At 40.5% G+C, this 21,950-nt stretch overlaps 1 protein-coding gene across 2 annotated transcripts in view; it reads left to right on the forward strand.

Moving 5' to 3' along the window:
- rab27b (RAB27B, member RAS oncogene family) overlaps positions 1 to 20,873 on the forward strand; it is a 35,349-nt gene extending 14,476 nt beyond the window's left edge. Inside the window, exons 1-6 of one of the 2 annotated variants that reach the window (XM_034546945.1) lie at positions 1,007 to 1,265; positions 11,698 to 11,869; positions 14,489 to 14,577; positions 16,005 to 16,108; positions 16,313 to 16,436; positions 17,375 to 20,873. In XM_034546945.1, the coding sequence (XP_034402836.1) occupies positions 11,717 to 11,869; positions 14,489 to 14,577; positions 16,005 to 16,108; positions 16,313 to 16,436; positions 17,375 to 17,561 (657 nt within the window). In that variant the 5' untranslated portion in view covers positions 1,007 to 1,265; positions 11,698 to 11,716 and the 3' untranslated portion in view covers positions 17,562 to 20,873. Of the gene's footprint in view, positions 1 to 1,006; positions 1,266 to 11,697; positions 11,870 to 14,488; positions 14,578 to 16,004; positions 16,109 to 16,312; positions 16,437 to 17,374 lie in introns of those variants that run through there. The other variant, XM_034546946.1, reaches the window with a different exon arrangement.
- Positions 20,874 to 21,950: the final 1,077 nt, after the last annotated feature.

Genomic DNA, 21,950 nt, shown 5'->3' on the forward strand with positions numbered 1-21,950 from the left:
TTTGGGTGGACAGCCTATTGTTCCGACGCCCCTTAGATAAGGGCGCACTCTTGTCGTCAAAAGCCCACAACTCAGTTTTCCCTGTCTAATCCCAATATCCATTTAATAACTAATACTTTTTTTAGTTAATTCACCAGCCATTCTGTAATTGCAAAGAATTGTTATGAAGATCTAGTTTTGTTTGGGCTTTGAAGTACCGATAATGAATGTCCTTTCTCTTTTTACACACTTCCTGTTTTACTACTGTTAACTACACACACAAATACAGTTTCCTCCACCAGCACCTGAGGCTGCTCTGCACTTACTACTGTACCGTGTGTGTGCGTGTGTGTCCACAGCTAGCTTACTGTAGCTCGACCCCACCCTTTCATTACACAGAGGGAGAGACGGAAACAAGCAGAACACAGCAGAGAAGGAAGAGGGATTAGCAGAAAGAGAGGGGAACTAACCAGTCAGTCGGTTCACCAGTGAGCCAACCATTCAGCTGGTAAGGCAACCAGTCAGCTACTGGTTGAAATCTGTAGTCGGGAAATCAGTTAGTCAGACAGACAGAGCTGGCCTGGTTTGTCAGTCAGTATAAGTCGGTAATCGAGCAGTCTGTAGACTAGCCCAGTCAGTCAGGTACTAACAAATCATTTAGTTAGTCAGATAATCAATTAGTCGGTCGTTTGGATAGTCCCTTATGCTAGTTAGTTGGTCCGTTTTTAATTGACGGCTAATCATTTAGTCGGTCATTCAGTTATTTAACTAGATAGTCAGTTTGTTGGCAATCGAGTATTTTATTTTTGTTTTTAAGTTTGTCTGTTATTTAGTCAGTTAATCATGTAGTCAGTCGTTCAGGTATTAACTTGGGTAACCAATCAGCCAGTCGGTCAGCTGACCAGTTTATCATTTATGTTCAGTGTATTGTATTCTTCTGTCAGTTGGTCAGCTTCTTATTCAGTCTTTTCATTGAGTTATGTAGTCAGGAATTTTAGTCAGGATAACCACAAAGACACTGAGCGAGGCAAAGCCATTAGACCAGTCATCCATTTATCCCTCCAGCGAGTCAGCTGGTGGGCGAGGGGAGTGGCTCTCTACTCCGCTGCCTTCAGCTGAATAGTAGTCATCCAGTCAGTCAGTCAGTCAGTCAGTTGGTCATTAAGTCAGTCAGTCGGTCGGTCGGTCAGTGGGTGTAGATGCAGGGCTGCTGGTCAGCTGCTCTGGACGGCTCGTATCTCCCTCAGGATCTCACAGTGTGGAATCATCTAAGGAGCCACTGAGAGGTAAGGAGCTCAGGCGCTCAGCAGGATGTTTGTTTGAACAGTTTGTCGAGTAGAGGTGTTTGTTGAGGGAAAGAAAGTAGCTGTGGAAATGTTTTTCTACCGTCTGTAAGATGTTAGAAAACAGCAATTAACTGCAGGGTTCACTGGATGTGACTAAAAGTGTGAAATTTCCATGTCCTGATGACTGTTTCTCTCTCTTGTTCTTGTATGTGTCCTTTTTTCATGATTTACAGCAGAGGAGATTCTGAAGTTTAATGTTTGACGGAGGCATGCGTGCAAGATGATGAAAATACAGAAGCCATTAAAAAAAATAAAGTGTGTTTATTTCCAGTATATGAAACACCCTGTGGTAATAAAACACTGAAGCATGATCATATTGATATCTAGCTCCTCGAGACTTTGAGACTGAAATAAAATGTAATTAATGTTAATTAAGGCAATGTTTAGTTATCCTACTTTTCTTATCTATTTACTTAAAACCACAGCTTTATTAATATTTGAGGAAATACCACTTCGAAAAGACCAGCCTTGGTTTATTTTGTCTAGCTAGGCTTACATCAATAATTAAAAAGGCACATATTAAAAACTAACTAGCCAGCACTAATGCTTTAAAAGACCCACATTTTAAGTATTGGCCAAGAGCATGCTAAAACTGTTATCTGTCAGTGAATGTTAAGGTTAACAAAACATAGCAGTAACCAAAGTGTCAGCTTTACATTCCATCACCCCGTTCGGTTCTCTGTGCCTCCTGAGTGTAACGAGTCGGACATGTGACATATTGGATGTGTATCTCTTCTGTCTATTCATAGTGGAAAACAGAGACGTATGTTTGTGCTTGAAAAATAACATTGAATGGTGGAGTTTTTTTTTCTCATCAATATCACCTACCAAAATCTTGACGGGGGCCATACAGCAGCAGACTATGTAAACATTACATTACATTACATTACATTACATGTCATAAACGGTTGCGCAATCACGGAAAAAGGAAGCATCAGTAACAACACGTAGAAGGCAGCTGGCATTGTTTCCTTCACAAAGAAGAAAATGAATAAGTTACACTCCTTTACATTTTCAGTATTCACACTGTGACCATGTCTTGTTTGTAGCTTCGTTTTGCCTGAAAATGTTTTTTTGCTGACTGTGTGGTGTGGAAACCATTTCCTGTGGGTAGTAAGTGTAGGATAGTAAAATGAGGCCAGTGTCAACAGAACGCTACATCAACATCAATTGCTTTACCTCGGCAGCAGAACTGTCACTGTTTCTATTTCATGGAAATTAACAGGCATAATAATTAGATTCTTAATAGTAGCAACTGACTACATTTATTGTGAAATGTAATCCCTTCTAAATATAATACATTACATTGGAAAATTGTTAATACATTTTAATCTTTTGCGAAAACAAGGACATTTTATTTCATATTATTGATGCTATTTATATTTGATAATGACTGACGGTAGACTGCAAATTAAGATTTTATGTAAATCCTGAACTCACTACATCATTTAGTGATGATGATGATGAGATGGAAGATGATGCATAAAATGTGTTCAAAGCATTTCAACGAGTTTTTGAAGGAAAGAAGCTTAATTTGACCAACATTTATATTCCTTTGGAGGCAGGGTAGGTCGGTTTACTATACAAGTGTTAACGCTAGTTGATGTTTGTGCTAAATCATTATTTGCTTTAGGACCCAGGAGACACATGGGACCAGGGTGGGCGCTCCACTTGATAATGATGCTGTGTCCTTTACTGTCCTGGGGCCAGCAATGGGACCACAAATGCAGTCAGCTGACTGATCACATGACCTCCAACTCAATAAGCAAAGACACAGAATAGACTCGAGGAAAAGGAGAAGGGAGCTGAGTGAAGGGTTGCATAGTGGAGAAATGGAGTATACTAGATCATAGACATTTCTCACAGAAGATCTTTCGACTCATCACACACAAGTGTAACTAATATTGTGAAAGACTGCATTCTACTAAGCTGTGCCAGTTTCAGGGCCCTGGTTTTGTGCATATTGGCTGACTAGTATAACTTAGTGTGACAGCCGAATGATAAAGAGTCATTGTTTTCAGGCCCTTCTGTCAGTTTTGTCTTGGATCACTCATTTTTCTGTGAAATACATAGCTATGTGGAGTATTTAAAAATATATACAGAACCAAAAGAGTTGTTTATTGGGCAGATTTATTTGTGAAAATGGTCAGTCTCTTCTGTTAGAAATGAACACATTTCCTACTTGTTACAGTCTGAAAGCTAATTCCATTTTGGATTTGGTGCCAGGTTTGCAAAATACCTGTGTTTGCTTGCCTAAATGAATCAATTATTTTATCCTCCCCTCGCTATTTTGTATTTATCCATCAACAAATGGTGCGTATCTTGCAGCACTCTGTCCACAAATGGAAGTGGCCTATTTGTAGTTTAGTGAGACCAATAGAGCATTTGGTATTCTCTGGTAAAACTATCTCACCGACCGTGCTTTAAAAAAAGAAATCCGTTTGTTGTGAACAAGTCAACAGCTGTAACGCATAAATAGATTAAACTAAACACATCAGGAGACCTGCAGGTTGCCGCCAAATGCTCCAAATTAGTTTGAATACCACAGTAACAGTGTTCTGTTCTGATTGCATTTGATCAGGTTTCATGTGGTTGGATTGAGTGTTTATTTCTATTGGGGCAGGAAGAACTTGTAATGTGACTTGTCGGTGTCTCTTTTGCGTTTTCAGTCTCTATTTTGGCATCTCAGCTGGGTCAACTGCAAACCCAGAAATCACTTCAAAACAAAAGGTGACAGTGACGTCTTCTACTTTGCATTTTCCAGTGTGCAGATTGGGTTCCTGGAGGTGGCGCTGTCACTGTGCATGAGAAGTACGGAATAGTTCTTAATAATTCTGTAGTATTGCAAAGAAACCATTAAACAGGAAAAGCCATCACTTCCTGTGCAGCGGCAGAGAAGTACTAGACTGAAAAAAATATAGAAACGCCTTCATGACCTGCTGTGAGCTCGATCACTGCTGTGTTAAATCAACCACGAACAGAAACTGGCAGAACATATTGGTTTAGTTGGAAATTTCACAGTTTTTTTTGTTTTTTTTTACTGCAGCACTGTAAACACAATCTGTCAGTCACCGGTCCTTATGTACAGTTCAGAGTGGAAATAAAGAAATGAAACACTTTAACAGTATAAGTACTGCCTCACTCATCTTTAGGATTCATCCCCTGGAGATAAAGAATATCCATCAGAAGTTTCATGTAAATCTGGACAGGGCCTTTGAGATAGTTTTCCTTGGACCCTCGTGTGGGTTGGATGAAAACATAAACCTAAGTTCTGCCACTTTTTCATAATATGACTCAAGAACTCCAAATTGCAACCACAAGCCTGCCAATGTTAGTGCCTTGCTTGCTGTGGACCTGCAGTGTAGGCCCCTGTTACTTGACCTCCTCATCCGTCCTCTTCAGCCGCCCAGTACTCCCATATTCCATGCTGCCCTTTTCAGATCCAGCTGTGTGTGCCGTCTGTACAGACGATAGCCCACCTCCTGTTGTGGGCTTAAGGAGGGATTGAGGAAGTCCTGGTGGGACCCACATGTAGATAAAGAGATCGATGCCTGACACCTGAGTCGAGTGAGTCATATCTGATCTGGTTTTGAGTCGAGAAGCCACTGGACTCAGGAATGTAGTCAGACTCTGGTCCGTCTTTAAAACCTGTGACAGAAGGCAGAGCCTGGGTGGATAAAACCATCAGGACGGCTTATTCATGACGCTGTACGAATGTCTGGAGGTAATGGTAGTAATTGAGGTTTTTGTACGCAGCAGGCCACCGAGCTGGTGTTTAGGCTCACTTCAGTGATCTCTCTCTGGTGTGGCGTATCGAATTTGCCTTGGTGCTTTGCTAACTGGTTTTGAAAGGTTTGGAACAATCTGAGGGGTGAACCTGGAAGACGTCTGGACTGATTGGATAATCAAGGGTCAATCCTCATCCATGTTAGCGGTTAATCGTTGACTCCGGAGAACAGATTTGTTAACGACGGCAAAGGCCTTCAGCAGAATAGATGGAAATCAAATCAGGTGTCTGACCTGTTTAAGATGATTCAGAGCCCACGGCCAGACGTAAAGGTCTCTGTCAATCGCCTGCTGACCTTTTTTAATATATATTAGATTCTTGGAAAAACAAAAGTTTTTACACCACAGTTTGGGATAATAACCTTAAATAAAATACAAGCAACCGTAATGCTTTTGACTTCCTGTGTTGAAGTTACGATCCTTCAGGTGGTCATTAATACAAACACCATTTTTTTCTGCATTATATATATTCATATTGCAAATACCTCTTTATATGTATTCCTTATTCCTAGTAGGGTAGTCCGCCATTCCAGTGCGTAAACTGTTACTGTTAATTCTATCTAATTCATAGAAGCCTCCCACTTCATGAAGACCTCTCCACCTCTATCAGAGCTGTAATAATTAACGATAATGCAAACCAACTTTTCTTTCTGCTGCTGCTTCACCTTGAAAGCAGATTCTGTCATTTTAATTTGTATTTTCAATGAGCTCTTCTTTGCTGTTCTACTTGTGTTGTGTTTTTGATTGAAGGATTGCTTAATGTTGCCCCGAGTGTATCAGTGTTTCAGAATTCTGGCACCTGTTGTATTAAAAAGCACTTTGTAGCGCCGCAAGTAGCTACAGGTATTAAAAACCAGAATGAATGTTTTTTTTTTTACACAAAAAACAAATTCAGGAATCATATATGCACTAGTATCAAAGATTTAAAAAACTATACCGTGCCATACTTGTGTTTAACATTACCAAAGTCATGATTTGGGTCCACAGGGATCATTCAACAATGATTGGTCGTCACATTTGAATTTTAAGCCAAGTTTAGATGTTTGCCAAATTTGTAGGTTTAAATACTGTCACTGATTTAGCTGAGTCAAATAAAAACGTTGCCATTTTGAAGCCAGATCGTCAGTTTAAATGTCTCCGCCCAATGTTTACTTCTAATTGTTTTCATTTAAAGATGTGATGCTCATTTTGCCAACATTGAATATGCTGTGTTGTTTTGCAATAAAAATGCCTACGCACAGATGACATACAACAGACCTAGGTTGCATCCCATGACTATTGTGAGCATGCCAAATCATCAGAAATTGTTATGTGGGCATAAACTCACACCATGACAAATGCTTTATAATTATTATTTTTCAGAACGCATATATACAAATTGTGTTTCAAACCTTGATTACATCTATTATACTCTTCTTTTGGGAACTTCCTTCAAGCAAGATAAGCAATTTCCGTGAGAAGAGACAGATTAATCCTGTTGGTGTCATTCAATAATTAACGCAGTCATCTCTCCCCTGCTGCTTTCAATAGTACAATGACAAATTAACAAAATATCCATCCATATCTTTTCCTGGTTCCTTTCGCTGTAAAAACTAGTGGCATTAGATTAAAATACCCACCTAAACACATTTACTGATGAAACCGTTGGACTGATGTTTTGTTGGTAGACTCGCCTCAGAATCTAAAAACAAAAACATGTTGTTGTACACTACAACAGAGCTGTCTTTTGTCCAGAGCCATCTTCTCTTATTAGAATACATTTCATTTGGAAATCTTACTCTGATTTGGATAAAATCATATTACACTAACATGAATTATTTATTGATTTAATTAAAAAATCAACGTTGCATTATGTATAAAGATCTAATGAACCCCAAAGACACAACAGCCTATTTTCTCATCGGCAGTAATTTGTAGATGATGAGGAATAGAAGGTATTGTGTGCTGTAGTTTTGTTGTTTTTCTCACTAGTATAATGGACTAAAAAACAATTTAATGAAAAAGCAATACATAATCATCTTCCTTCCCTTCACTCTTACTTTTTTTCAAAATGATTTAGGATAATTAGAATAATAGTTAATTTATGAAAGCATGTTCTATGCATAAAGAGTTGGGAGATACAAAAAAGAAAGGACATTTAACACCACATTAATGTTAGCATGCTAGGACGCTAAGCTACATTGGTGAACAATGAAGCCAGGTGATGACATTAAAAGGGCTTTTGTTTAGGTCAGCACTATCCAATAATGAGTAAACTGTTCATCATAGGAGTAGTAGGAGTACACATTTAAGACAAGTAATCAAGGCATTACACTTATCAAGCTGCAAATAATGAATATATCAATGTGTTACTGAATGATAGATGCCGTCTAGTTATTTACTCTGTTGATTAAAAACATGTTTTTACGAGTTAAAATACATTACAAAAGTAAGTATATGTAAAACAGTTATGGCGTGCAGCCAGCTTGCCGAGGTCAGAGGGTTTGAATTCCCTTTTCGTCTGGGAGTCGTATTTGTACATCAGTGCTGCAAACATGCTGTGAAGCTCCACACAATCTGCACTTTTTCCTTCTGGCCCCGTTTTTCATATTAAATGCACAGTGTGTAATAAATCTAAGTGTGTTCAGAGCAGCGCAGCACGGTGACATAACACTACGGACCTGTCAGGTGAATTCAAGAAAAGAAATCATCCATCCATGTGTGTGTATTCATGTTTCGTAAACCTACAAAAAGTCGTGCGCTTTACTTGAATACAACTCACGTTATCAATTAGTATGTAGTCCATGTGAAAGTGATCTAGGACCGGGGACATGATATACATCGGCTTTGCGATCGCGTTGACATGCCCAACTACAGCCTCGTGGAGCGAGCAGATCTGTTGACGCTTAGTCTTGTTTGCTTGTGCGTTTTGTAGAAAACAGAGTCTGTTTGTCTTTCTGTCGTGTACGAGTAAGGCAAACATTCAAGAGGACTCGTTCCTCCAGAACAGTGAGTCAGTATTCTGTTGTGTCCCTCAGCCAGCATGCTGAAGCTCTAAGGTCTGAGGTCAACCAGTGACACCATAAAGGTGCAGATGCGGAGGAAGATGCCGTTTCATTTCTGATGCTTCACATGTTAAAGTTTAATTTATTTTTAATGAAAGGAAATTTGACCTAAAGAAATGTCTGCTTGGCATGTACACTACATGTTCATGTGCAATATGTCTCAAAGTGCTCATATAACCCGAGACATATTCTTCTACATTTTACAGCACAGGCCTTTAGAAGATAACCATCAACTATACAACTCTATTTAGTTTCAGAAGCTGCAGACTGCTGACTGAAAGCTGCGTCATCTTTTTGTGTTTGCGCTCTTCTTCCGCTGTTATCCTTTACATCCGTGAGATAAAAACACAACTTTGTGATAGATCTTCTGATAATGCTGCTGATGAGGTTTACTCAGAAACTCTCAAATCATTCCTTCTCTATGCAGCAGGACTCATCTGTTATATCCTCCTCTCTTTCCGTGTGTCTCCCCCTCTCCAATTGTGTGTGTGTGTGTGTGTGTGTGTGTGTGTGTGTGTGTGTGTGTGTGTCAGCTGATACATTTTTTATGTCTCTGTGTGTTTTACGCTTTTGTTCTCGCTTGTTATTGAGACGGAAGCTTTAGCAGACACCAGGGACAACCTTTCCTCCACAACCTGATTGTTGCAAAGCTGTGAACCAATCTTTCTATTAGTTGTTGTACATTGTGTTATTAGATGTGCCTCCAGTCTGCACTTTATTATGTACACCTAGCTGAAGATAATGGAGGCTAATTTAAAAACCGTTAATAAATCATATGAGGGTAGGCTAACTATTGGAATCACTTAAGGCAATCTCAGGGTTGCCAGCTCTGTTTCTATAGGCTTATAGGCTGCTGGGGGATGTTTTAGGATACACTGAGCTCCTCTCTCCTCTTCTCTCTCTACATATGGATGAATTTACGTCTCTTCATTGCACCTTACTAACTCTACTTCTACCCCGGAGTCTTTGAGCCTTCTCACCTCCATATGCCTTCTCCCTGGTGGGCCGGCCTCCTGCATTTAAACTTTGGGATTGACGTCAGTAAATGCTGTTAAAATATTTTTTAATTAAAGGACGATCAGATAAGAAGACAAGACATGAGATAATTTAAACAATACAGACCTGAGTGAACATAGGGGGTCTGTATATATGTGCACAAAGACGTACTCGTGGGAATAGAACCTAATAGGGTTTCCAGTGTTTGCACGTACAGGTACACTGTAGGTGTCGGGTAATTGGGCGTATAGAACATAGCACATACCCTTTTTAGAGAGCAGAGCAGAACATCATTCCCATTAACAGCGTAGGAATTTAGGTCAGAAAAACGCAACAATGATGTAAGAAGTTCAGCTTTAAAAATGTTGCGTTTGAGTGCTTGTGCTCGGGCTGTACACGTCCTCCTTTAGACAAAAGCCGTCTTTATTCGCCTTGACAAGAGGCGTTTCTCACACATGCATGCATCTATTATGTGTTTCAAGGAGGAAGTGGCAGCCAGTCGACGCATAGGCAACGTTGCTTGGATCTATCAGTCAGAATCAACTAGTCCACCACTACTAGAACATGTGAACGCAGGATGTGTTACTTTTTTTATAATTAAATGTTGTCAGAGAGACTGCGAGTCGTACTGTTCTCTGTCGTCAGCTGACCGAGCTGCTTTTAACTGTTTCACCCTCGGGGAGTCGTGACTGACCCAATGATACAAACATGCCCGGTGTTCAGACGGCAGATCAATGAGCTCCACCCTTCCCCGTTGTCTAAATCCAGACCTCAGCCCCTCAGAGGGGCTTCATCAAAGCCAGGACTGAATGATGCTGAATGTGCGAGAGCACGGGAAGAAAGGGTGGAAAAACAAAACATCTTTCAGTTTGCTCTCACGTGATGCCAAAGTGTCACAAATAATGGAAACCTGAGTTATCAGGACTGTATTCTAGAACTTCCTAAAGGATCAGTGTTTTTCTTCCATTTCTGCAAACCTTCCAGATTTAGAGATGGGATTTTCTTCCACTGGTTTCACTTCATTAATCCGACACAGACGATCACGTTTGCTTTTGTTGTCAAACGTTAGCAGTCTGGCAATGCATTCGTTAGAGCTATTGATTTTAGAAAAGTCTTTGCAATTAGGACATACAAATAATGTGGACAAACTGGCATTTATCTTTTAAAAAAATTACAGTAAATTGGTTTTAAACCTGCATTGTACATTCCCCTCGTATAAGTACCAACATGGTGTAGCATTGGCCAATTTGTAACATTTATGAAAAAGGAAGGGGCAAATTGTCTATACCATTATTAGGGTAAATAATGGTACAGGCCATGTTGACCTCTAAATCAACGGGTTTCCTCTGTGTCTTTGCAGGACATCGTGTACTCGGCTTGTCAAGCTCAGGCTGTCATCTTTCATCAGTCCAAGCTAGATAGCCTCAGCTGTTCTTTCAGACAAATATTAGCCTGCAAACATTGTGACATAAATGGCAACATGCCTGTGCAGTGTGGATGTTAACAACTACTTCACAATACTTATCTGATGTCAACTTGCTGATACGACATGTTTCAGTGGAACACCTCATTCAGTATGTGTGTTTACAATCTATATTTTAAGATAAACTAGTACTTGCATTCACTTTTTATTTGATAGCATATGAAACCCTACAGCTGCCATAAAGACTTACCTTTGCAGGATAATTTTCACAACTTGGGTTCTTCCATAATCATATCCACCACTCACTTTTATTTAATGTCATCTTTTTAAACTCAACTTGGGTATGGACTTGCCTCTTGTGTCGAGCTGGTGACGTTTAACTTGTGATTGCAGGGCTTATGGGAACCGGTGTTTGTTAAAGGCCGCTCTCTATTGTTGTTGGCTCCAATGTGCCTGGGAAAAAAAAACACTAGCAGCTCTAGTAGCCACTTTCCGGTTCTATAGGACCGTAAATAGCGGCCATTTATAGAAATGTAATTGTGTTTAGAATTGATAAGGAGCGAGCGCTGGTGAATTAACCCGGAGTGCCATCTTTGCTTCAGTCCGGTTGGTGAATAGCGTCACTCTGACTCTCACGGTACGGTCTGAAGTGCAGTGAGGTCCATGTGAGGAGATCAGAGCTCCCAGTTGTTCACAACCCTCACTGTAATAAGTCACAGTGTTATATGTGCTTCCCCTCAGCTGAGTGAATTAGAGTCTTGTGATCCTCTTTCTAAATATGCCACATTTAGCCATGAGGCAAACGGACCCCGGACTCCAGCTCACTAGATACATGATCACGCACACGGACACACACACACACACACACACACACAGTAACCATTTTCCCAGAAAGTCGTGTTCTGGATAGGGCGACCTTCTGACCACACTCACATAATTCAACAGTGGGTAAACAACAGCTTGTTTAACTTCTCAAACTTCTGATGTCAGCGTTTTTTTCTGTGCCTTATTTCATCGTTTCTTCTATTTGTATTTATCTCGCATCACCTCGAACACCCATAATGCCTCCAACTAACTTAACTTTCTCTGTGTGTTGACATGCGTCCCTGTCTGTTTTCCACAGGTTTATTGCGGGCATCACTATGACTGATGGGGATTATGACTACCTTATAAAGCTCCTTGCTCTGGGGGACTCCGGCGTGGGCAAGACCACCTTCCTGTACCGATACACAGACAACAAGTTCAACCCCAAGTTCATCACCACAGTCGGCATCGACTTCAGGGAAAAGAGAGTGGTATGTTCTCCTGTCGGGCTGCATCTCTCGCAGATTTCCGGTAGCAAAAGTATTTTTGGCTTTATTTGGGAGCAAAAGAGAAAAGATCGAACAACTAATTTGTTCTTTAAAAAAAACAAAAAAAACATGCATGAAATAATATTAGTTGTCAACTTAACCCATTCCGTGCATTCAAGTGCCATGTTACACTCTGGGTTTCAGGGCTCCAACTTCTTTCATCACTGTTCAGGAACAGTCTAGAAAATTATTTAATCAGTCAATAAAAAAATGTCATAAATTAACCTTTTCCCTTGTTATTTTCATCTACAGTAGCTATTTGCAATGAAAGCACACAATTAAAATGAGCTGAAATATAAATTATTATATTTTAATTAAATACTTTGGGTGGAAAGAAAATATGAGTAGTTTAAATTATGTATCATAAGCTCCTTAGAGCTGGCGGGTCATAATTTGTCTCTAATATCTATCTTTGATCTCCTTCAAATAACTGTATTTATTCGAGTTTCTCGCCAAACATTTGCAGAAAGATTACATTCAAACGCATCATGATAACATTATATTTGATAGAATGTCACAAAAACCTGTTGAAAACCTAAACTCCTGTTGCTGAGATCTCACCAGAGTAAATACATCGAGATCTCCAAGCGTGAGATGCAGAGAGTGGGCGAGGCTCTGTTTGGTCAGATATGTGGTCACCGTGGTGATATTCTGCCTCCGCACGTCAGAAATACTGACAATGCTGCCTTAATCCCACCACTGTGTGTGTGTGTGTGTGTGTGTGTGTGTGTGTGTGTGTGTGTGTGTGTGTGTGTGTGTGTGTGTGTGTGTGTGTGTGTGTGTGTGTGTGTGTGTGTGTGTGTGTGTGTGTGTGTGTGTGTGTGTGTGTGTGTGTGTGTGTGTGTGTGTGTGTGTGTGTGTGTGTGTGTGTGTGTGTGTGTGTGTGTGTGTGTGTGTGTGTCTGTGTGTGTGTGTGTGTGTGTGTGTGTGTGTGTGTGTGTGTGTGTGTGTGTGTGTGTGTGTGTGTGTGTGTGTGTGTGTGTGTGTGTGTGTGTGTGTGTGTGTGTGTGTGTGTGTGTGTGTGTGTGTGTGTGCAGGAGTCAAGAGTGGAAACAGAAACGTATGATCACAGCTGTAGCTCAGGGCTGTCGGGAGCTCCTCTGAAGCGGAGTGCTGGATGTGGACCAGTTTGCTTATCATTTGAACCAGAATTGACAGTTCTGATAAGCTGTATTGAAGCAAAACCTCCAGCTGCTCTAAACTGATCTTTATCTCTAAATCTGATCACTTTAACTGAATAAAGTGAACATGTCAGCTGAATACGAGAAACCAGTCCACACTTAATTTCTCCTGCTGGGCTTTATATTGCTGGTAGCTTATTGTGGCTAATATTAGCTAATGTTAGCAATGTTTAAATAGATACTGCTGTATGATTCAGGTCATATTGACACAGTGACATTCCTTACGTTGGTGCACATTAAAGTTATTATGAGGGACTTTGAGCTTGTTATGAAACCGTTTAAATGTAATACTGACGCTTCTGTTTGACCAACACTAGTGTGCGAGACCACCGGCATGTTTTGTGCACACAAACCGAAAATCAACACAAATTGAAAGTTTAACTGACTGAAAGCAACACTATTTTGTATCTATATCTAGATTATTGACATGTATAGTTTAAGAATCAAGACTCAAGAGTATTAACATCTTCTCTGTAACTTTTACAAACTGTTGTGCAACTGGAACTCCCTAAACGTCCGAGGACGGCAGAATCAACAATCCCATCTCTCAAATTGATTATTCTTCTTACTTATTATTGTATAGTCTCTGCAGTAACAGTTACATGCATGTTTTACAAGATTATTTAGCTTGATAAAATAAAATAAAATCCTCCTAAAATAAGATATAAGAACCTCGGAATCCAGCGCTCCTCATCTTGGATAACCAACTGCACCACTCGCACTGTGAGATGTACAAGTGTCATTGTTTTCCCTCTGACTCGAAGTCACCCACCTAGAAAACTGAACTATAAGCACTCTAGAGTCCATCCAACTGTTCTGAGTGTGATTGGTGTGAACGCAGCTTTGAAAGAAAGTGCCTCATCTGGGAAAGTGAGAGGTGTGAATGACGCCCGAGGCTTGCCGCAGAGACACAAACACGAACGGCTGCAGCTCACAGAGTCAAGGTCACTGTACATAAATAAATAAAATGAAACATTGCGTGACTGAAGCGTGAATACAGGTAATCGCCAGCAGCTATGCTCTGTGTGAGAAGCAGACGTGCCGTTTAACCCTCAAATTCCAGCAGAGAGGGAGCAGCGAAGCCTGCACACGGGTTCGTCTGGCCCTGCTGTTGGCTGTTTGTGCTGCCTGATGTCTGCAGACAGCTGTCTCGTTAGCGTTAGCCGCTCAGCGGGCCGTAGCCACGCTACAGAGTTCAGCTGACTTGCTTGGCTGTACGTCTCATAACCAGATAACTAACGGAGCGTTCGGAATTCCCCACTATAAATATATATTCGTCCCTCCTAGTTCAAACGAATCACTCGAGGCGACTGATGAAATCTAAACTAGTGTTCTCTCTCTCTCTCTCTCTCTCTCTGTCTCTCTCTCCTCATCCCCCCAGTTGTACACAGCAGCCAACCCCAATGGGACGACCACGGGAAAGACCTTCAAGGTTCACCTTCAGCTCTGGGATACAGCCGGACAGGAGAGGTGGGCTGCTCGTCACACTTTTACAGTTTGCAGTTCCGGTTTTTAAATTTCTGACATTTCTCTTCACCGAGTCCACTTAAAAAAAAAAAAAAAAAAGAAGAAAAAAAAGATGCCTTTTCTACTCACAGTTGTCTTTACCAACATGTATTGTATAGCCACAGCCGTGCTAGTCAACCTGGTCTCCTCTGTCCTCTTTTGCAAAGGCCCCTGGGAAAAAAATCAATGTCTGAGAGGGACATGGCGGCGGTGAAAATCTTTGCAAAATGTAGCAAATGCACTTTAACTGACAGTCATTTTGGGTTACATTAGCTTTTGAGTGTAACTTTAACAGTATTTATATATTTATATTTATATTTTTTATATGTGGGGCTATATGTTGTGGCACACCTTGACTAAATTTCAGTCATAGCAAATCTAGTTTTGAGGAAAGGCCGTGAAATTAGGAAGCTCGTTGCTGAAATTGATCATGTGTAAGCACTGAAAGGTTCGAAGGAGAAACAGATCAGTATCTTCATGTGTGTGTCGATGCGCCGCTTTGCCTGTTTATACAGCATGTGTCAATCGTGTGTGTGTGTGTGTGTGTGTGAGTGTGCGTGGTCTTCAATTGGAACTGGCCTCGATCTGTTGAATCTGTTTATAAAGGCCTGATGACTCATTGCGGGATGAGTCAGTTGTTAGTTGCATAATTCTAACTTCATTTCTTAAGCTCGGTGTAACGGAACAAATTCCTACTTTTCATGAACTGATCTTCGTCATCCTGTAAAGGAGCGCCCACCCACTGCCGTCGTCATTCCACTCGTGAGATTAGTTCGTCAGACTGTTTGCCGTGAAAACACCCTGATATCCGCTGCTTTGTCCAGATTTGTTTGCCTATCACATATTTGCTGAATAGTAAGTAACGTTTACACAGAGTAATTTTCCCTGCTGGAAGCCCAGCATGCCACAGAACAAACATTACATCGCTCCTTTTTATCAATTAGGACTTGAGCCTCACATTTGTATATTCATAGATTCTGGATTTTTCAATGAGGGAGAACAAATAAAAGGTAATGAGTTCATTGTGGAAGACACAAAGGATTATTCAAAGTATCTTATTTTTTTGAATCTATGTCACACAAAAAAAACATGTCTGGACAGAACCTTTTAAATCCGAAAATCTAAAGATAAAAATACCATACTCAAAATATTGATGTTGGCCTTAATATCTTCATTTTTAATTCTCAAAATAATTTAATTATTGATTTCCAGTTCACTTCTATATTGCTGTAATTTTCGTTCAGGACTGTTATGCTGGTGTGAACGCAGCATTGGAGGAACCACAGAGTTCAGCTCAGAATTCAAATCTCAAGTGTGGTGTTAATTGTGTCCTTTTGGTGTGTGGTGTGTGTGTGTGTGTGTGTGTGTGTGGGTCTGTGTGTGTTTTCCAGGTTCCGCAGCCTGACAACGGCGTTCTTCAGGGATGCCATGGGGTTCCTGCTGATGTTCGATCTCACCAGCCAGCAGAGCTTCCTCAATGTCAGAAACTGGATGAGTACGTTGCCAACCTCACGTTTCCTTTGTGTGTTTTAGAAGTCGGTGCCGTTAAAATAAACTCTTCCAAACTATTCGTTGTTCCCTTTTATTCGAGCTCCCCCCAGATACACCTGTCAAATACTGTACAAAGATACCATTTGTCCTGTTTTACATCTGCACCTCATTTATTTGCTGCTGCTGTTTTATTTGTATTCATTTCCAGGCCAGCTCCAGGCCAATGCCTACTGTGAGAATCCAGATATTGTGTTGGTAGGAAACAAGGCCGACCTGGCCGACCAGCGGGAGGTTCAGGAGAAACAGGCCAAGGAGCTGGCTGATAAATACGGGTACGTTTTCTTTTCTTCTTTTCTTTCCCCATGCACAGTATTTGGTGGGGGGTGTTAAACAGCTTACTTAAATCAACTGACATTTCAACTGCTTCCATCTTATACTCTTCATTAGACAGTTATACAAACGACTGCCTACAGAGCCTTCGCTTTTACATTATATAATAACACACTTGTGGTTATCTGTAACGGACGATCCTTACACACACACACACACACACACACACACACACACACACACACACACACACAGAGAGTTAAGGTCAGCTTTAAGACGATTAGTGAAACAAGACACAACATTACAGGCAGGCCATGACTTGTGAGTAGCACTCAACACTTTCTCAACAAATGACTTCCTGTTTGACAAGGTAAAGAAATCGTTTCCTGGTCTCATTCCAGGCAGCCAAGACCTCGGTGTGACGTTAACTGGCAACAGAAAGCTGTCTTTAACTCTGAGGGAGATGTTCAGGGGCTAAAGAACATCTAGGGGAGATGGGGAGGGCAACACATGTACAAAATAAAGTTTAAAAAGATGGAGTTCTGAGTTTGTTGCAGAATCCACCAAATGTTAACTTTTTTTCTTTCTGTGCCGGAACATGTTGTGGAGGAACGATCCGCTCCACCAAACAGTCCCTGCTAGTCCCTACAAAACCTCCTGAGGCTCATTCAGTATAAGAAATATTGATTCTGGAAATCTATGCAGGCTAATTGTAAACTGAATAATGCAGTTAACAAACCAATGGCTGAATTTAGCAAATATTTGGGGGAGCACTGAAAATGTGAATTATTAAGCTTTGACAAAACAATAAACGCGCCTCGCTGCCGTCTCTTATGGACTGAATTTCCAAATCTATCCAAGATTATTCCGATGGAGATTACATTAAACCAATTAAAATCAATAAAACGGATGGGAATATTTCTGTTCTTGTTGCCCACAGGATCCCGTACTTCGAGACGAGTGCAGCGACGGGGGCGGAGGTGGACAAGGCGGTGCTAACGCTGTTGGACCTGGTCATGAAGAGGATGGAGCAGTGCGTCGACAAGCCGCCTGCCGAGCCAGCCAATGGGAACGGGGCCACGAAGCTCGGCGATGTGCAGCCCGATGAGAAGAAATGTGCATGCTAGACCGAGGAGGCGATGACCAGTCAGCGCTTCTGTCGTCTGTCCTTTCTACTCGCCACATCCTCTACTTTGTTTACCTTCTCCGTCATCTTTGATCGCATGTTTCTTCATCTTCCCCCGTTCGCCCTCTTCTCTATGAAAACTAATCTTTAACCATCTTCTGCTCCTCTTTTTCTTTCTCGTCCCCGCTGTGTTCTTCTTTCTCCTCCCGAACTGTCTGCCAGAGGGCAATGAGACAAGCTTGTCCCCCCTCTCTAGTGGACATTTGAAGGTATTACAGTCTCTGGCCTGTCTGCCTTTGAGCTCTGTTGAGGAGGAAACCAAAACAGGAGGGGACAGTTTCATCACTGCCTTGGCTGTCTGATGTGGGGCATAAAGAGCGTACTGCCAGGCTGTGTGCCTGTAAATAGGTCACGGTCCTATTGTGAAACCTTTCCTCCTGGACCAGAGCAAGCAGCTGAAGGACCAGTATGTTTATTTTTGGTCTATTTCACACTTTTTTAATGCTGTACCCGTACTAGCTGCATATGATATTATTTTCAGAGTTCCGAGCTATTTTGTTTGGCTCGTCTGTTTGCTAAAACATGCACTACATTTGTGTTTAATATATTGGCTAGGGTGTCATGGTGGAGGTCTTTGACACTTGAGTGAGATGTGCTGTTATTGCTAAATATTAGGCCAATATTAAACTTTATATTAGTAAAAGTCAAAAACACATAGAGGTACCCCCAAAACAAAGCAGAGGAGGTTAAATGGCCTCTGTTGAGTATTTTATATTTAGTAGAGTAGATTGTTCATGGCCACTCGTTAGTGACTATTATGTATAGCAGTATCATGTTATCAAAAAAAAAAAGTTTTTATCAACACTTCATGAATTCAATATTAATGTTGACCCTCATTTTGGAAGCTTTGAATACATGTGAACGTTACTGCAGACCTTCTGTTTGCACACGTGATGGCAGCTTATGTAGCTCGCTGGCCGCACACTAGCTAACGTAGGGTCTGAGTGATGCGCAGTGCAATGTTTCAGTAGCGGACATGAATTCAAAATTGAGAAAAAATGTTGTTGTGGCCGTTGGGTTTTTGTTCCTTTAGCGGCCATGTTGATCATACTTTGCTGTCTCCATTAAATCTTCATGATGGTGCCAGACTTGGCCGATTTATGATTTGCAGATAGTACGCCATTCATATTGTAGGACTAATATGGGTACAGCATGGCACATGTGAAGTGGAGAAAAAAAAGCCTCCATGTATGTTTCTCATTCATAGATTGTCCCAAGACCAGGATGTTGTTCCAGACTGATCTACTGCCTTGGCTTTTAAAGCGTTATTCCACTGTGGCGGAACAGACTTTAGTCTCTGTGGGGGTTTGAGATAAATCAGCAACAAAAATCAGCTACTCTGGGAAAGCAATGATTGATTGATTTGCGAACACTTCTAGGAAATAAAACATCATTTTAATCCGAAGCCTAAAAATGATGCTGGCTTTTTACAGATAGAACGAGCAGGTTATGGAAGTCAACACGGACGCATTAAATGAAAAGATCAGATTCATTTATGAGTGGAGAGAATGATTATATCAGTCGGGCGACGTCAGCTTTTCATGGTAGCTGATTTTCCACAGTGACACCCTCATCTCTTTATAACAGATAATCAGACAAAGTGAAATATCGCTTTAAGGGCCCCATACATGACCAATGTTGTAAGAATATAAAGTGACCAACTATTTATATGGATTACATGTAAAACATAGATTATTATTTCTGTTGCCATATTTTTGGTTATATCCACATTTCACACCGAGACAATAACCTCAACTGCATTCATATTTGTAATTAGTTTTTTCATTACTTTAGTGCTCTTAAGCTCGGTTGTCTCATTAACCCCCCCCTTGCTTGTTATTGCTTAACACTTAGTTTTTTCAGTGCATAACATATAACTGCTGCTTATAAACCTTATGAAATCGTGGCATATCGCCACAAAAATTCCATCGAGTTCATGTCAAAAGGCTGCATGTTTAGTACCATGACGCTGTGCACAAGAAAACATCCGTCTTTATAACCCGTTTTGATCTAAATGTACAATTAAATGTCAAAAAAATAGCTACGAGTCCAAGATGATCTCTGTTTTAAGTGCAACTCCAGAGTATTCATTATATCAAGTGACACCTTGATCTGCCTTATTTCATGAAAAGTCTTGAGCCGAGTTAAAGTGCACCAGAAACGAGGGAAATGATCATTGCGCTTGCCACCTGCTGGCAGCTGAATCCTTATTAATTTCCTTTAGTGAGCGAAGGGGAAGTTTTACAGAGCAGTCCCAACTCACAGCTGCATAAAAGTAGGATTACTGCTGTGGTCATTTTAACGATTATAATTGATTGATTTAAATCCCCTTTTGAGCACTCACTGGATCCATAAAAAAACATCCTAGGTTAAAGAATCAAGGAGCTTTGGTTTCACCTCACCTTCACCTATGTTTATTCTACCGCTGTGCCAAATTTAAAAAAGGAAAAACATCACAACCAAGCGTTTGTTTTCAACAGATCTCATTCATCCACATCATTCTGCTGTCTGCACAGAGGAACAACTGCCTTCACAAATAGACAGTTTTCTTTTGTAAAATTATTTTTGTGTTGACAAAGTCGCCTGCCAACAGGTGATCTCAGTGCCATATCTCACCGCTGTTGTGATTTCAGTTTGTCAAAATATGAATTTTCTGCCTGTAAAGACAAAAGGAGCTGGCTCACGTTGTACCGTTCTCTCCCAATTGTTCCCAGGAAATGCTGTATTTCTATAATTTTGGTTTGTTTGTTAATCAACTGGCTTATAGTTTTTTGTCGTAATCAGTAGATTTGACCTTTTTAGTTTTGGTCTTAAGTCATGTAATTGTAATGTACAGGTTACGTATTTCTAAACACATGGTGGAATCCTCTCTTAGTTTTATTTTGTTCCACTAATGAAGCGAGTCGTGTTACAGTTGACAACAACAATTGACAACTTTGGTGGAGTGGAACGAGCTAAGAACAACATTGACATATTATCCCCCTCCAGAGTTGTGAAACATGTTCATCCCTTTTGGAGAATAGTTTAAGTGCTTCTGATAAATCGTATTCCACTGTTCACGCTTCTTTTTAAATTGGTTTCAGTCTCCACCAACTCCTGAGAAGAATACATCTGGCTCTTTAGCTGCTTGATGTTCATGCCACGTCTTAAGCAAGATGCAAACTTTGTCTGTCTGCTGTTTGTCGCTGGACAGATATGTACGGTGGTTTTATTCAAGTTGGTTTGGTGAAAACAGAAGTCGGCTGCTGCTGCTGCTGCTGCTGAAAAAAGGGGATTGTGACACTAAATGTGCCATAAAACCAAAACAACGAGTGTAAAGAGGCTAAAGATGTATCACGAGGCATCATTCTCAATATGAGTGGCACCTTTCACATTACACACTCAGTTGTTACTATACAACTTAGATTAGTGCGGCTTTAAAATGTGTCATATGTGTCTTTTTTAAAAGTCTTAAAGCTTACCAAGTGTTAATTATCAATCACGGTTGTAATTCAAAAGATTTTGAAAAGTGTCCATGTTTTTGGTAAAAGTATGGGTAAGCAGTTTAAATCATGGCTTAAAGAGAAATGACTCTTGTATAGATACAATGCAGCCTTATTTATCAATATGACTGGCTAGTACTTCATTTAAATTAATTTATTAATAACTAAAATAGGAAACACTAGAATTATTCTTTGAGATCTACCGGAAAACTTCGAAAATGAAGCAAGGACACATTGAACTCCTTAAAACACATCTGCAGCACCTTTTCTTTTGTGTGGTTTGACACCTCCAGTGCGCCTCACCTCTAGATGGGCAATGCCTTTTATTGTGACAATCTTCCAAGCTAATTTGTCAGCTTCTATCTCCGCCTGCGTTTTTCCTTCCATTCAGCATTCAGCCGTGCCACTGGTACATCTGACGTTCACGTCCACTGTCATGAGTCATGTTTTTCCATAGAGCATCTCTTCCATAAGTTTTACATGTTTTTTGTTTTTGGGTCGTTTTTTGAATTCACTTTGAAAGTTTACACAGTTTGAAGAGTCATGTTGTGCCTGTTATTAACTCTTCTGTCTGATCCTCTGTAAAGTTTATGAGCTCGTAAATATTCAATGCATTATAGATTATAGATTATAGATTACCAAGCAGAGGCAAAAGAGACCAGAAGTTGTGATGTTTTTGTGCTCGATATATCAAAACAACTAATCAATCCAAGTACGGTACCTCTAAGAGCTTTTATTTTTGGAAATCCTCTGTGTGTGAATTCTCACTGATGCCTGCGGTTTATACACGTTTCTTCAGTTTTTCACTGTGTCTATCGATGCCTGTGTGTGTGTGTGTGTGTGTGTGT

This window comes from Cyclopterus lumpus, chromosome 12 (genome assembly GCF_009769545.1).
Source record: "Cyclopterus lumpus isolate fCycLum1 chromosome 12, fCycLum1.pri, whole genome shotgun sequence".
Classification (NCBI taxonomy): domain Eukaryota; kingdom Metazoa; phylum Chordata; class Actinopteri; order Perciformes; family Cyclopteridae; genus Cyclopterus; species Cyclopterus lumpus.